The sequence below is a fragment of the Rhineura floridana genome, chromosome 1, assembly GCF_030035675.1.
Source record: "Rhineura floridana isolate rRhiFlo1 chromosome 1, rRhiFlo1.hap2, whole genome shotgun sequence".
Taxonomy (NCBI): Eukaryota; Metazoa; Chordata; class Lepidosauria; order Squamata; family Rhineuridae; genus Rhineura; species Rhineura floridana.
Genome location: NC_084480.1, coordinates 163370816 through 163387052, shown reverse-complemented (window position 1 = coordinate 163387052; position 16237 = coordinate 163370816). Strand labels below are relative to the sequence as shown.

Below are 16237 nucleotides of genomic sequence, written 5' to 3'. Positions count from 1 at the left end.
CCTCTTTTCTTTGGCGCCTTTTTAACTGTCTTTGGGTGCGGGGCGATGGGGGGGCGGCTGCCTCCTCCCCTTCTGATTCGGAAAGGATGGTAGGAAGTGGGGGGGGTTGGCCCAACGCGTCAGGTGATTTCTCTCTACCCTTCTCTGCAGCCAAACGACCTTGGTCCTCCTCCTCCCTCTCTGTCTGTAACGGCAGCACATTCCTAGGGGGGGAGTGCGTGAGAAACGAGTCTGTTGTCTGTTCAAGATTTTCCCCCTCTATCTGGGAAGCTTCCCCCTCCCCTTCAGACGCCTCAGCCCAGCTGCCCCCCTCTCCTAGTTCATTCTCCGAAACATCAGAACTCCAACCATAGCTCATGACATCATCCTCTTCTCCATGCTGTGCTCCCTCCCACCCTGTTGGTTTGGGACGATAAGGGAATTTCTCATGAAAGTCTCTCACTAAAATGGGGGCGTGAACGTCTTCTGCTTTTTCCCAGGATCTGTCGGCTGGCCCATAATTCTTCCAATGGATTAGATACTGCAGCTGGTTTCTCCTTCTCCTGGAGTCCAGGATCTGCTCCACTTCAAACTCTGTTTGTCCCCCCACCAACATCGGTGCCCCTGGAGATTCTATCGGCCTCAGCTCACTGGGGGGGGCGGCCTTCGTTAGCAAGGAACGATGGAATACTGGGTGCATTTTAAAAGTCTCTGGTAACTTTAAACGAAAAGCCACTGGGTTTATTTGAGCCTGGATTTCGAAGGGTCCCACTCTCCTATCCTGCAACTTTCTGCACTTACCCGGCATGTTAAGGAAGCAGGTCGACAGCCATACTTGATCGCCCACCTTGAGGGGGGCCCCCTCACACCGACGTTGATCAGCAACTCTTTTGTATTCCCTTTTGGCTTCGTCTAATTGTTGTTTCAACACTTGCTGGGCTGCCTGTAATTCCTGGAGAAACTCCTCGGCCGCGGGTACCGGCCCACTGCCTGAGTGACTGGGAAAAGCTTTGGGATGAAATCCATAATTAGCAAAGAAGGGTGTTTGCCCCGTGCTGGTGTGCACGGAATTATTGTAGGCGAATTCTGCAACATGTAAATAGGAAATCCAGTCAGTTTGCTGGTAAGATACGTAACAACGCAGGTATCTCTCCAAAACTGCATTAAGTTTCTCAGTTTGTCCATCAGTCTGGGGGTGGTGAGAGGAGGAGAGCCTTAGCTCCGTTTTCAACTGCTTCCAGACAGCCTTCCAAAACTTAGCTGTGAACTGGGTGCCTTGATCCGAGACGAGGCTGTCTGGCAACCCATGCAATCTATAAATCTCTTTTATGAACACCTTTGCCGTCTCCTTGGCGTCCAAGGCCCCAGAACAAGGGAGGAAGTGGGCCATTTTAGTCAATGAATCCACGATCACCAGAATAGCAGTCATTCCTTGTGACCTTGGTAGATCGGTTATAAAATCCATGGAGAGGTCCTGCCAGGGCCCCTTTGGAGTGGCTAGAGGTTCCAACAGCCCTGCAGGCCTTCCTGTGCTTGTCTTCGCCCTCAAACACACGGCACAGGATTTTACATAGTTCTCAACATCTCTGCGCATTTGAGGCCACCAAAATTCCTTAGCTACATTTTGAATGGTTTTAAAAATGCCGAAGTGCCCAGCTGTGACATTGTCATGGCATTGATGCAATACTCTGAGTCTGAAGTCCCCCTTTGGCACATATCTGGCAGTTTTAAACCACAACAACCCATCCCTCCAGTAGAAACTTACTTCTGAGTCCGTGCTCTGCTCCATTTCCTGGATGTAATGTTGTATGTCTGGATCCCCCTGCTGGGCCCTCTTGAGCTCTTCTTCCCAGGACGGCTGACAGGCTCCTAACGTGAGTTTTTCCAGTGGGATGATGTATTGGGGGGGTGTCAGCCTTTTCATCTTTGTATTGGGGTTGTCTGGATAGGGCATCCGCCCTCTGATTTTTTGTATGGGAGTGGTATTTTATTTTGAAGTTAAACCTGGCGAAAAACTGCGACCAGCGTATTTGTCTCTGGTTCAATTTCCGAGCTGTCTGTAGGCTCTCAAGGTTCTTGTGATCAGATCGTACTTCTATCTGATGTTGAGCCCCCTCTAAATATTGCCTCCAGTTTTCGAATGCGTCTTTGATAGCTAAAAGTTCCTTTTCCCACACAGTGTAGTTTTTCTCAGCATCCTTGAGCTTTTGAGAGTAGTATGCACATGGGTGCAGTTCCTTCCCACCCCTATCAGGCTGCAGGAGAACCCCCCCGATCGCCCGGTCCGAGGCGTCAGCTTCCACGACGAAAGGCCGGGTCGGGTCAGCAAAGCGTAGGATAGGTTCGGAGGCGAATTTCTCTTTCAGATCTTCAAATGCTCTTGTTGCCTGATCTGTCCATTGAAACTTCCCTTTTCCCCTTAAACAGTCTGTGAGGGGGGCGGTTAGTTTGGAGAAGCCCGGGATGAATTTTCCGTAGAAGTTGGCGAAGCCCAAGAAACGTTGCACGTCTTTCTTGGTGGTCGGTTGTCCCCAATCCAACACACAGCTCACCTTTCCGGGATCCATCTCCACTCCCCCTGCTGAAATTTGGTATCCAAGGAAGTCCAGGGAAGACAGGTCAAAGCCACACTTTTCCAGCTTGGCATATAGGTGATTCTCTCTCAGCCTTCCCATCACAGTTGTCACGTGTTGGTCATGCTCTGACTGGCTCCTTGAAAATATCAGGATGTCATCCAGATAACAAACCACGTACTGGTCCAAGAGGTCTCTAAACACTTCGTTCATGAACTTCTGGAACACTCCTGGACTGTTACTTAGCCCGAACGGCATGACCAGGTACTCAAATTGACCATAAGAGGTGTTGAAACTCGTCTTCCATTCATGTCCCTCCTTCATTCGGACCAAATTGTATGCCCCCCTCAGATCCAACTTTGTGAAAATTGTGGCAGAACGCAGTCGATCTAATAACTCTGGAATCAGGGGCAGGGGGTAGCTGTTAGGGATGGTAATTTGGTTGAGGGCACAATAATCATTGCAAGGTCATAATTCACCCCCCTTCTTTTTCACGAAGAGTAGGGGGGCTCCTGCAGGCGACTGCAAGGGACGAATAAATCCCCGCTTCAAGTTCTTTTCCAAAAATTCTTTCAGAGCTACTCTCTCTTGTTCTGTGAGGGAGTAGATTTTGCCTGCAGGAATGCTCGCTCCTGGCACCAAATCGATAGCGAAGTCATACGGCCGATGGGGGGGTAAAGTCTCAGCTTCAATTTCACTAAACACATCCTCAAAGTCCAGGTATTTCGAGGGGAGGGTCACCTCCTTGACTTCCTGCACAGCTCCTGCTAGGGCTTTTATTGCTTTCTCTGGCTGACAATTTTTGTGGCAATACTGGGACGTAAACCACACGACTGCTTCTCTCCAGGCTATTTTTGGGTCATGCTTTATCAACCATGGCATTCCCAGAATCACCTCAAAGTTAGACAGGTCTGACACACACAAGGGAATAAACTCTTCGTGCCCCGGGATTTCTAGCTTCAAATCCTCAGTGGCTCTAGTGACCCCCCCGGACTTTAGTGGTCTGCCATCTATCGTCTCCACTGATAAGGGGGCTTCTAGTTTCCGATGCGGGATGTGGTGGCATTTGACTAGGGCGGTATCGATGAAGTTTGTAGAGGCTCCACTGTCGATCAACGCTGTTGAGTTGAACTGCACTCCTGTGGAAGTTGTAATCCTAATGAGTAATACCAGAACCCCTTTTAGGGGGGGATGAGTTAACGGAGGCCCTTTACACAGCGCTGCCCCCAGTCCTCCGGCCTGCACTAGGACTGGGTGCTTCCGTTTCCCGACGGCCCTGTTCGGTCTCCTTTCAGTTCACAGTCCCTGGCTAGATGGCCTGGCTTGGAACAAATAAAGCAGAGACGTTCTCTGTGATGTCTGTCTCTTTCCTCCTCCGACAGCTTCATCTGCGCCCCTCCTGAGCCGTCCCCCGCGTTGTCTGACGTCCCGGGGGTCAAAGGGATTTTACAGCGGGATACTGAGGCTGAATATTTTTGCACCTCTTGTTTTCTTTCTAACCGTCTTCCTTCCAGTCTGTGATCAATTTGTAGGCACAGCTGGATTAGTCCAGACAAATCAGTTGGAGGTGCGACTCTGGCCAACTCATTCAATATCTCAGCATTCAGTCCACTTCGGTACATAAACATCAGTGCTGAGTCATTGTATCCAGTCTCTTGGGATAAGATCTTAAAGGCATTGGTGTATTCCAGCACCGTTCCTTTTCCCTGCTTCAGGGCACTCAATTGCCTAGCCACCGTCTCGGCTCTTTGGGGATCCTGAAACATTTCGGTCAGGGCTTGTATAAATGCTCCATACCTGCCCAGGATGGCATCCTTTCTGATCAGATAGGGGGTGACCCACTTGGCAGCTTCCCCCTCCAATAGACTGATCACAAATGCCACTTTGGCAGCATCATTGGGGAATTCTGCATCCTTAATGTCCAGGTACATCTCACATTGGGCCACGAAAGTGGAGATCTGGTCGCTCTGGCCCGCATATTTGGGTGGTAATCCAATTGGGATCTTGGCCACGGCGGCTGCAGGGGCTGCCCGCATTCGATCTATTGTGGATTTCAGGCTCTGGTTGTCCAATTTCAAGGTTCTCACAGTTGCTAACAGGCTTTGAACATCCGACTGTAGGTCTGCCATGCTCAACCTCAGTAGCTTCACTTCTTCCGACTCAGAAGTGGGGTTTACCCCCCCAGCAGCTCCCTTTTCCATCTTGTCACGTTCAAGTGGCGGGAGTAAGGAGGGTTGAGTAGTTGGTTCTATCAAACTGTTGTGCCCGGGTTGGGAGTCAAGAGCAGAATCACTTGATGAAAGCAAATCAGTTTTTATTAGAGTAATTTCCAGACATAGGCTTCTCCGCCTCATGAACTCTTAACACGAACCAAAACCCGTGGCATGGAAGAGAGTTGATAGAACAGAGTTTCAAGCATTCCCCGTCCCTTATCAAGGGGGCTTTCGGGCCCTGATCCTCTCACTCCGCCTCAAACTGCCCACATCTACGCCCCTTCCCTCCTCTTTTCTTTGGCGCCTTTTTAACTGTCTTTGGGTGTGGGGCGATGGGGGGGCGGCTGCCTCCTCCCCTTCTGATTCGGAAAGGATGGTAGGAAGTGGGGGGGGTTGGCCCAACGTGTCAGGCGATTTCTCTCTACCCTTCTCTGCAGCCGAACAGCCTTGGTCCTCCTCCTCCCTCTCTGTCTGTAACGGCAGCACATTCCTAGGGGGGGAGTACGTGAGAAACGAGTCTGTTGTCTGTTCAAGATTTTCCCCCTCTATCTGGGAAGCTTCCCCCTCCCCTTCAGACGCCTCAGCCCAGCTGCCCCCCTCTCCTAGTTCATTCTCCGAAACATCAGAACTCCAACCATAGCTCACGACAGTGACCATGCTTACAACGGTGGAAAAATGATTGACTTTAACAAATCAAATCAAATGTTGTTAGTCAACAGACCATTGAATCATCAGATAAAAACAGATATTATTACAAGCTCATTTTATAAAATATACATGGAATATATAAATAAGTGAAATACTTTAAAAAAATACAAAATAAAACACAGCTAGTTTGGAGGCTATCAAACAATCATTAATGGTCTAATAAGAATAGCCAAGTTCAAGAATTTGGCCACTTGCTCTGTAATTGACTTGTGAGCTTATTAGTACCCTGAAGTAATATAATCATAAGAGATTCACTAGAACAACCAGGGAAAGACTGGATAATAGGGTATATTAAGTCCTTCCTGGCCCCTTGATAGAAACTGCAATAGAAAAGAACACGCAGGATAGACTCAACCTCTGCATTGTTGCAGGGGCAATACCTACAATTCATGGGAGTTTTATTATATCTGCCATCGAGTAATTTAGAAGGGAGAACATTAAACCTTGCTAGGGAGAAGGCCTTCCTATATTTTGGGATGGTTAACCATCCAAAGTAAGGCTTCCCAACTTTGCAAGGGTAACACAAAAGACCCAACAACTGAGCGGAACATGGGCCTCATGCAGCTCCATGGAGTTCTTGATGGTCTATATCTAGTAGTCTCTGCTTGACTATCATTTTAGCACTTACCAAATACTTACATGTCAAATAGGAAGGAGAAAGACCTACTGTGGTAACATAGCCTTCCTCCAGGGAGATCCATAGCCATCAAACCACTTATTCTTTTACATTTAGATGTTCTTCTCAAAAAGAAAAAGTTGTCCAGTCATCTTTTCTTTTGTTTCAGCATCCGGCTTGACCACGTCCCCTCCAACAAGTCCTCCGAGATCTGATTCAAAAGGTAAACACAAAAAGGCAGATAACCAGCAAGTGTTTGGGAAACATGTCTGAGGGCCACTGTGGATAAGTTGGGGGAAAGATGCAGGAAAGTGCAGATGGAAGGTCTTATTGAAAACCTTTCAGAGTTCATCTCAGGCAGGATCGGGGAGAGAAAGGGAACATCCTTTTCCACTTCTGCTATTATTCCCAAGGAAAGAGAAGAATAGATTTGCATTCTTATACTTTGGTCTCCTGCATTAACTGTAGCTGACCTCCTGTTTCCATTTCCAGGTCCAGTCTGGGTTCTCCCCAGTGTCCTGAGTGTGGCTGGAGTGCTGCTTCTAGTTGTGATCTTTGTGGTGGCCGTGACTGCAATTAGACGCTGTACGTGGAATACAGAAAATGAATGTCTCTAATCTTCTAATCTAAAATCAAACTTGGCACCGGACTTCCTAATAGTCCATAGGTTCACTATCTTTGCAGACTGATCCTGAATGCTGCAAGTTTCCCGGCAGGGAACAGAAACTGACTAATTAAGGAGCAATTTAGTAACATCATAACTCTTTTGAAAAGAAGCTATTACAGGAATAAGTTGCAAAGACGAAGGTTCTAGTGAAAGGGAAAATTACAGGACCTCTGCTGAATGGGACTTACTTCTGAGTAGAGATGTCAGAGAATTCCAACTAAAACAGAAATGGGAGCAGAAATTGCTGATGTTCACTTGTTTGTCCAGAATAAAAATCAATTCAGTGAACATGATTGGCATACACTGTTGTGGTTGCTTTCAGTCTGCAAACAGTACATAATTGATTTATTTCCCCGATACCCTTTGCATTGCATTTTCTTTGCACTGAAATGAATGGGGTGAAATAACATAATGACAACATAATTTCCATAATTTATGTAATTAAATTACATAAATCATGTAAATTACATACTTTTGCAAGAGGGGACAGTGAGATGAATAATGTAGCTTTTGGCAGAAGATGAACTTCTGCATGCAGTGAATATAGGGCAGGAAGGAAAATAATGCCTTCTTACACCTTCCTTATGATTAAACATCATAGCAGTATTCTGGCCATTGGAATAGGCATTATCAGATAATATAGTTCTATATTAAGTGCCATGCAGAAACGCCATTTTAAATTAACTTTCAGTTGATTATGGAAATAATTATTTCAGCAATGCTAAAAGACGCTAGTGTCAAAGCAAACACTGTAGGTTGTATGGCACTAAGCAGATTGTTCCATCAACTCAAGGATTTCTCCTCCTCTCACATGCCCCCTAAATCTGTTCTGGGTTTTTCAACAACCCTCCAGAGTAGATTTGGTGATGGTGCAGGGTACACTCAGGGGAGGAGGGAAGGAAATCTTGCACTAGTGCTAACCCTTGCTTTAGCACAAAAATGTAATTGAATACTGCTGTCTTACTAGTTTCAATTTAAAGCTAACCAGACCATTGAATTCACATAACAATTGCCAACACAGTTCTGGTTAGAGAAGGTGCAGTTCATACTTGTCAACCCCCAAATGCCAAGCCCCCCTCCCACTCCACCTGTACATTTGGTCAATGTGTGTTGTGGATTGTCACATCATGCCACCACATGCAGGTGACAGGTGAGCATGGCCACTGTACACATCAGCAACCTCTCGTATGTATGTGTTTCCACGTGAAATTCCTAATATCTACTGGGAAGAAGGCCTACAACTGGTGTAATGGTGTAATTTGAGGGACTCCACAAGGACAGACCAAAGTGTCTGGCTGCCTACCTATCTGTGGGGCTGTTAGGAAACTTACTGCCATGTAAGAGGATCAAAGACAGGAAATGTTTAATTATTGGAGGGCCGTAAGCTAGGGAATACATGTCACAAATAGGGCATGACTGTCATATAAGAGGATCAAAGACAGGAAATGCATAATTATTAGAGGGTTGCTAGGAAACACATGGCACAAGTAGGGCATGTGTCTGTGGACAGGGTAACAAGCTGGAATCACAGTGAAAGCTTCTTGCTTTCTAACTCATTAAGATTGCAGTCCTCAACTGGACACAAGTGGAAGGGACTTTGGGCCTCAGTGTAACGAGGTAATGCCAGGAGTGCATTACCTTTTCTGACACTCCCCTCACATTTTTTTCCTTTTTACTAGTTAAAGACAGAAGAAAGAAGAAAAGGTGAGAGATGCTGCCCCTTACTTATGCACTTCCAAAAACTGGCCAAGGTGAAACATTTCCAGAATATCCTGGAAGTCTGGGGTGTGGGAGGTGCAGACATCTGCCTAGCTGGAGTGGGGAATTATTGGGGAGGAGCAGAGAGTAGTTTTTCCCTTTGTGGATGTTTCTCCTGAAGGGCTTTGAAGAATATTTTCCGCAGCTAAGAGGAAGTGCTAAAAATAGTCTTACTGGTGGTGATAGCTATATTCCATGTAGTAGAGGACAGAACTTCTAGTTGAAATCCACTTGTCAATACAACTCTGTCAGGAAATGGGTCTTGTCCAGGTGCATGAAAGGGCAAGGGTACCCATCTCCTCTACACTAGCATAGCCAGTAAGCCCTCAACAGCTTTCTTTGGAACAGCTGACAAATACTCTAGGATTGCAAAAATTCTCATTAATTAGTTGTACATTTTTATTTGCTTAGGGAGCTGCAATCCTGCTGGACAGAAACAAGCTACCCCACAACAGGTATGTTAAATATAAGTTAACTAAACCAAAAACAAAGAAACCCAATCTGAACAAACTTAGAAGAATTTGATTGGGCTAGATGATCTATTTATTCAAACATTACATATAATTTTAATCTGTTTGAAATGGCTATCAGTCATAAGGCATAATTAAAAACTTCCATATGTATCAGTACAATTCCTTGTGCAAGGTATTTTTAACAAACATAAATTTAATGTACATAAAATGGCTAGCATTCATAAAACAATCATATATAACAATAAAATGTCATTGTGCTGAACATATCCCAAATGCTTTTCAACCTATACAGGTCTTCTTCAGTGAGAACTGTAAATTTGTTATCAGTTAAATGCGGTTATGCTCCTTTAGGGTTAGGGTTTAGTTTTATACATGGTTTTATGAATTTTATGAAATATTTTAATAGATAGATCATGTAGCCCAATTAAATCCTTCTATGTTAAATATGCCAACGACACAGGACTATATACTCTAGTGGTCCTCTCTGATGGCACTTGCATGCCAGAGCCATTTGTAATGATGAAGTATTAGCACAGAAAGATCAGTGGTCACAAATACCACATCACTGCTCAGCTTGGGACTAGTTCCAACTTGGGGTCAAGGATATCAGTGGTCTCATTTTTCCTGAGCAGGGCTCTGCAACTTTAACGTCATTGGCATGCAAAAGAGATGAGCCCTTTCAAGAAGCCCATTCATTCTGAATAACAACTCAAATTTTGCAAATGTTGGTTTGCTTATAATTGCCAACATATTACTTCACTGAAGCAATACACATGAAATGAGAGTGGCTCAAAGGAAAGCAGACAAGCCAGGTACAGAGAAGGAAAGGACTAGCTCTGACATTAGAGGCCTCATGCCTAGAGAAAGAAAACTTGTTTTGGGGAAAAAACAGGTTCTCTCCTGGCCAAAGTCATACGCCACAAAGAATAGTGCATATTGTGTTCCTTCCTATTGTTGCCATCCAAGATAACCTTTTTCCGACATGAAATTGCTACAGTGACACAGTGAGGAGAAAGATTCGGGGGGGGGGGAGAGTAAAGCAGAATAACTTTTTTATTAATTTATATTGAATTTTTTAAAAATAGGAAGAACTCACAAGATTATCTCCATCCCTCATTAGCTCATTGAAAAAGAACTTGAGTTGATGTTGGTAATCTTACTGCTGCATGTCAGACGGTATCATAACTTCTTCAGTTCTCTCTGATCATACCCATGACTAATGAAAATATGATATTATGAGTGCTGTTTGATTGTTTTTAGATGTTAAGATGTTTGTGTAACTGAAATTTCTTCATTTATCCAGTAACCTTGTACACACTGCTTCTTCCACAGAGACATCGTTTGACAACTGTGTGTTCACTGTTACAATGGTAAGTTATCAACATAGGAACCACAAGTAGGAATTTAGTTGCTTTAAGCAGTAATAGTCTATATGGGCTGTTATAAACAGTTATCTCCATAGCTAGGACTAACTCTAAGTCACAAAAGAGCTGTGTAACAAGGATACTGTATGCTATGGCACCCCAACCCAGTGCAAGCAAGACACATTTCCTTGTGATTTGGCTATTTGTAGAACTCAGCTTCATGGTTTAGCAATCCCTACTCTGGTCTTTTTTGTCATCTTAATCTGTCTCCATTTTGACCTTTTTATTTCACAAGAAAATGGACCTGGAAGTTATAGAGAACTATGGTGCCCGGACCTCATCAGCCATGAATACAAGACTTGCATCCAACTGCTCCGTCGAAAAGCCAGATTTCTGTACTTTCAGAAGTTCAGAATGACGTTTCTGTTGACCACTGGGCCCAGGGCCACTTTGACAACCTTCCTCCCTTACAGTAATACCCACCAAGTTGTTTCTCTCAGAACATCCACAGAAACAAAGTTCATCAGGCATTTTTGGCCAGAGGCTCCTTGTCCATGCCATCACTAAGTTCTGCCTTCATCTCTCTGTGGATTCTCCCACCACCAATCACACATTTTGAACTTGGGTCATGTGAGAAAGAAAGAGATGATCATGTTCCTGGTTTAATCCATTTCTAGAATGTTTTTTCTAATCCTGGCTTGGGAGGAGTAGGAAAGACAAAGATGAATAGAGCTCTGAGAATTTTCAGCTCTGAGCCTATGGCAAGATTGGAAGGTGAAGCTGAACAGAAAGTTGGGTGGCTAAACCTTCAAAAATAATGCATTGTTTCCACATTTGTATGTTCAAAGAGACAAAAAGAACGGTTTTGTCATATATATGTGTGTGTTTGCTGAAAACAGCAGCATTTGAACCACATATCCTTACACTTTCTTTAAGTGCCTCCAGTCAAAGGTTTTGCTCTGCCTTCCCAAAACATTGGGAAATTCTTGGGTCAAAAGCTGTGATGAATTCTGTGGCACTTTAAAGACTAATGAACCTATTTGTTGTGGCATAAAATCTAAATTCCACTTCATCATATTCATGGTTATCTTCCATTGACAGGCATGCATGCGTACCAAGAAAAAAGTTGGTAAACCATGAGGCCAAAGGCCTTAAAGTGCCATACATTTAATACAAAAAAACACCTAGAAATATATGAAATAGCCATACTAGAATTTATCAGCAAGTTCAATTCTGTTTAATTGGTTTTATTTATACTGTGGGTTTCTTTCCACAAGAGTTAAGTTGTTAAATAGAAAGACAGTGCCATCAGCAGTGATTGCATTTGTGAATGGGTTACTCTTGTATCTTTGGCTCTGCACAGAAATACAGCACATCCACTTGTTACCCTTTGCATTTCATGGCCTTTGGGTGCCACTGTTAACTGTATTTCCTAGATCAGCTTTCTTCAAAGTCTTACAGAGGTTTTGAGAAAAAAGGAAGTACTAAACTCAATGAGGGAGAATCAGCAGGCGGGCCACAATATCCAACAAGCTCAGCTACTTCCTGAGAAGAGAGTGGTATCTGTGGTATCCTGTATTTTCCAACCATTCCTATACCTGGCCAGGCAAGCTGGTTTACCAGACAGGCTGCTCCTGTGGTCCAGCTAAGATGGTTACTGCTGATCCTTTGCTTGCATATACATAAATTAATCATAGAATCATAGAATAGTAGAGTTGGAAGGGGCCTATAAAGCCATCAAGTCCAAGCCCCTGCTCAATGCAGGAATCCAAATCAAAGCATTCCCGATAGATGGCTGTCCAGCTGCCTCTTGAATGCCTCCAGTGTCTAGGTAATTGGTTCCATTGTCATGTGGCTCTAACATCAGTCAGTATCCTCTCCTCAACATAACCAACACTCTTATTATTTATACAGCGCTCAAGCATAATTTTTCTGGGTCTGGTTCAAGCATGTGACATGGGCCATCCACAACTCTAGATCCCTTGCCTGTTTTGCAAAATCATGTGATTCATTAGTGCCCCTTTGGCTTCTTTTAGTTCTCTTTCCTTAAGATCCTTCTGTCTGCATTATTTCTATTTATAGTCAAGCATGGCAGAATGGTGTATATTAATTATCCACTAGCAAATGCATTTAGACAATGTCCACTGTTCCTGGGATCTAGTGTCAGTTCTATGTATGATGTTTTGGTCTCCAGGGGCCTAGAGGTGGGGAACCTTTTTCATCCCGAGGGCTGCATTCCCTTCTGGACAACCTTCCGAGGGCTACATGCCAGTAGTGGGTGGGGCCAGAGACAAAGATGGAGGGAGCAATTAATATAAAATTTACCATGTACAGTAGGCTAGCTTCTGTACATACTCACACACTCTTCTCTGTACTCCATCCAGACAAGCAAGAGACCTAAACTGGAGTTCAAGACCATATTCCAGTTGGGCAAAAACACTGGGGGTGTGAAGTGGGGCCAGTGGGGGACATGGCTTGGGGAGAGTTCAGGCCAGGTAGAGGCCGGGAGGACCTCATTTGCTGCTGGGTCTGAAGTTCCCCACCCCTGGCTTTTATCATTTATCTGCATATGTTATTGGACCTGCAGATCAAAACAAACAGAACTGGTTCCAACTAACCCAGAGATATCAGTGCCCCTGATTATTCTTGTATTTGTCGCTCTGTCCTGCTGCCAATCTGTCAAAACCTGTTGGCTCCACCCTGTGCACAGGAACTACCAGCAACAGCTAAGGACCTCTGGAACAAATTCATGGAGAATAAGGCTATCAATGGCTGTTCTGTTCTAACATTGTTTCTGATTGGCTCTCAGAGATACATAAATATGGGGAAATAAGTTTTTACAAACTTCCTCAAGCATGATCTATCGTTTAATCTCATTTCCCTAGGGTTGCCATATTGCCTGGTTAGCCAGGTTTTACCCGGATTCTATGCATGCCACCCGGTGCCCGGCTAGCCCCTTAGGTGGCCCGGATTCTCAGCTTTAATTTAAATAAAACATTAAGTTTCTAGGTGGTCTGGTTCTGGAGATATACAGAAAAACGTCAGCCCCCCCAACTGTTAAATCTTTCTTTAAACAGTACTGTATACAGTACTACAGCACTTCCTAGCTTTAACCCCGCCCATTCAGGATTGCAGCCAATCAGGGATTGTGTTTCAGTTTCATTGACCTGAGGCAGTGACTAGAAAACAAAATGGTGGTCCCCCCCTCGTTTATCTGAAAATCTCATAAATTGGGTAAGTATATACATTTCAGTTTTTTTTCCTCTTGTGTGCAGGAGTCAGATCTTGGGCAGTGTTTTGAAAACCTTCCCAATACTTGCTTTTTGTAAAAGCAATGCTAATCCCATATGCCCAGAGTAAATCCCATTGAATTCAATAGGACTTACTTTTGAGTAGACATGGTTATGAATGTGCTGAAAATCAATGGGACTTTGGAGTGAATGTAAAAAAGAATTGTGTTTGTGCCCTCCAGTCCTATTTTAAAGCAAGTAGGCAGGGCTTGCTTAGGTATTACAGTTTTTATTCTGTAGGAAAGTAATACTGATTTTTTAAAAACTAATACTGATTTTTCTGCAATGACCAACGGGTTTGACAATAAACTATTATATGGGCTGTATGTATTTATACATCTGCAGTGTGTGCGTGTGTGTGTATGGAGTCTTTCCAACACCCCTGTGAGGTAGGGTTGGAAACCAAGGCAGCTCACAACAAGAAATAAAGCCATTTAAAATCCAATAACCATAAAAACAAGTATAAACAGTTGCAAAACAGCGTAAAGTGGCAAGATTCGGAATTTTGGGTTGTGTGAATGAAGTTGCTTATCACTTGAGGTTGCATTTCTGTCCTTGTTTGAGTAAGCCCCACTGAATACACTGGGACTTGCTTCTGAATAAATAAACCTAGGATTGCACTATAAATATCTTTACAGTTTGTGTAAATAATAAATATATTTGATAGTCATGCTTATATAAATATTTCTTCATTTATCATATTTTTCGTTTTTGGTTAGGAATCCTGACTGGTTGTGAGATGCTTAGTTTTTTGCCTTACTCATAGGAATCTTGTTGTGGTTGGTATGGTATTACATTTAGGAAAGTGTTACTGCCTTTTGTGTTTTTTTTTCCTATTTGCATTTCACTTATCTTTAACCTCACTCCGTTACAGCCATAGAAGCAACAGCAGCATATGCAAGATAATTAACTTCCATTAGTGATAAGAACAAGAATTTATAATTATTATTTCAATTAAAACAAGAGGCTTATCAATACTTTGAAGAGGACCAGATATTTATTTTGTTTCTGAGCCCAGGACTGGGTCTTTCATGATGCCCGGGGGGGGGGAGGGCAGCAGGAGAGTAGTCGATAAGACAGACATCCTGGCATTGGTAATCTAATTAGCAAGATATGTGTGGGGTTGTTGCACACTTCCAGGCCCAGTTTCATTTTGAGTATGGAGGTGGAACCTGTGTAGATGTGGTTGATCAAAAGGAGAAGAAATTTTGAGTTAAGCAAAGCTCTGCTTTTATAAAACCTAAGAAACATACAGATACTTTGAATGTCTGAGTGCCTGCACCAGTGGAATACTGGAGGAACTTGTAAAACTTGCTGCAACAGTATTTAGAACTGAGCATGTGGTGTGAAAGACTCCTTTTCCTAACATTTTGGCTTCTTGTTTTTCTCCACCCACCACATCTCTGAAATATATCATATATGGTTAACCGTACTGCTGCCCTGACTTACTTTATGTTTGTTGCTATTTTGTGTTTTTATTATGTTTTTATATTGATTGTGTATTTTTATTGTTTTTATTATATTTGTAAGCTGTGCTGAGCTCTGTTTTTAACAGCAAAAGGGCAGGATATAAATTCTCTTAATCAATCAATAAATACTCCATAGTGTTGGAAACTAGAGTCTAGGCATTTAAGGCTGAAAATGTTGCTTTTAAAAAAAAGATTTCTCACATCTTTCCCCAGCTTTTGGTGGTAATTCCTAGGCACAAAAACAAAACAACTGGACAATCCAAATATTAATATGCAAGTATTTGCATAATATGCAAATACTTTACATAATATGCAAATTAACCTGCCCAGATTTGCGGAACTGGAATATGGCAACCCTACATTTCCCCCCTCATGGTCCTGCAGCCTGGACTGGGCCTCCTAGAGTTCTGGGCCCCAGGAATGTGTACCCGTTCCCTCCCACCATGCTTGACCTTCACATGTATACAGTAGGGCCCCACTTATACGGTGGATTAGGGACCAGGCCCCCACCGTAAAGCAGAAATTGCCGTAAAGTGGAACCCATTGACTATAATGGGTCATGTCACGTGAAAATGATGCAAAAATGCCGCAAAAGCACAAAATCGGCTTTAAAACGGGGAATTTCCCCTAATTGAAAGCCGCTGCATCAGTGGAACGCCGGAAAATGGAACGCCGTAAAGCGGGGCCCTACTGTACTTTATGCATACCCACACACAAGGAGTGTTCTCCCACATGAATCTTCCTTTCCCCCTCAAATCTGGGAGTGAGAATACCAGGCATATATTGTATTTGGCTGGTAAAAATATATTATTGTGTGGAACAAACCCTTTTCCAGTATATGGAACAGACAGTTCATGATCACCATCTGTATATATAAATAAGACAGTTATCTTACATCTGATTGTAGCCTCACTTGTTCACAAGTCCTTGATTTTAAAGGAAGCAAAAGCCGAGTGTAGCCATACACATATCCTGGACTTCAGGAAAGCCAATTTTAATAAACTTAGAACAATGATAAGTAAGGTTCCGTGGTAAGTGAACCTAATGAGAAAAGGAATCCAAGATGGGTGGGAGTTTCTAAAAAATGAAATTGTAAAAGCACAATCACAAACAATTCCAACAAGAAA

At 43.5% G+C, this 16237-nt stretch overlaps 1 protein-coding gene across 2 annotated transcripts in view; it reads left to right on the top strand.

The window, feature by feature from the left end:
• The window catches only part of C1H19orf38 (chromosome 1 C19orf38 homolog), a 46891-nt gene extending 31793 nt beyond the window's left edge, over positions 1-15098 (top strand). The window contains exons 3-8 of one of the 2 annotated variants that reach the window (XM_061583438.1): positions 6259-6312; positions 6582-6674; positions 8436-8460; positions 8926-8969; positions 10320-10357; positions 10647-15098. In XM_061583438.1, the coding sequence (XP_061439422.1) occupies positions 6259-6312; positions 6582-6674; positions 8436-8460; positions 8926-8969; positions 10320-10357; positions 10647-10769 (377 nt within the window). In that variant the 3' untranslated portion in view covers positions 10770-15098. The remainder of the gene's footprint in view (positions 1-6258; positions 6313-6581; positions 6675-8435; positions 8461-8925; positions 8970-10319; positions 10358-10646) is intronic. The other variant, XM_061583448.1, reaches the window with a different exon arrangement.
• Positions 15099-16237: the final 1139 nt, after the last annotated feature.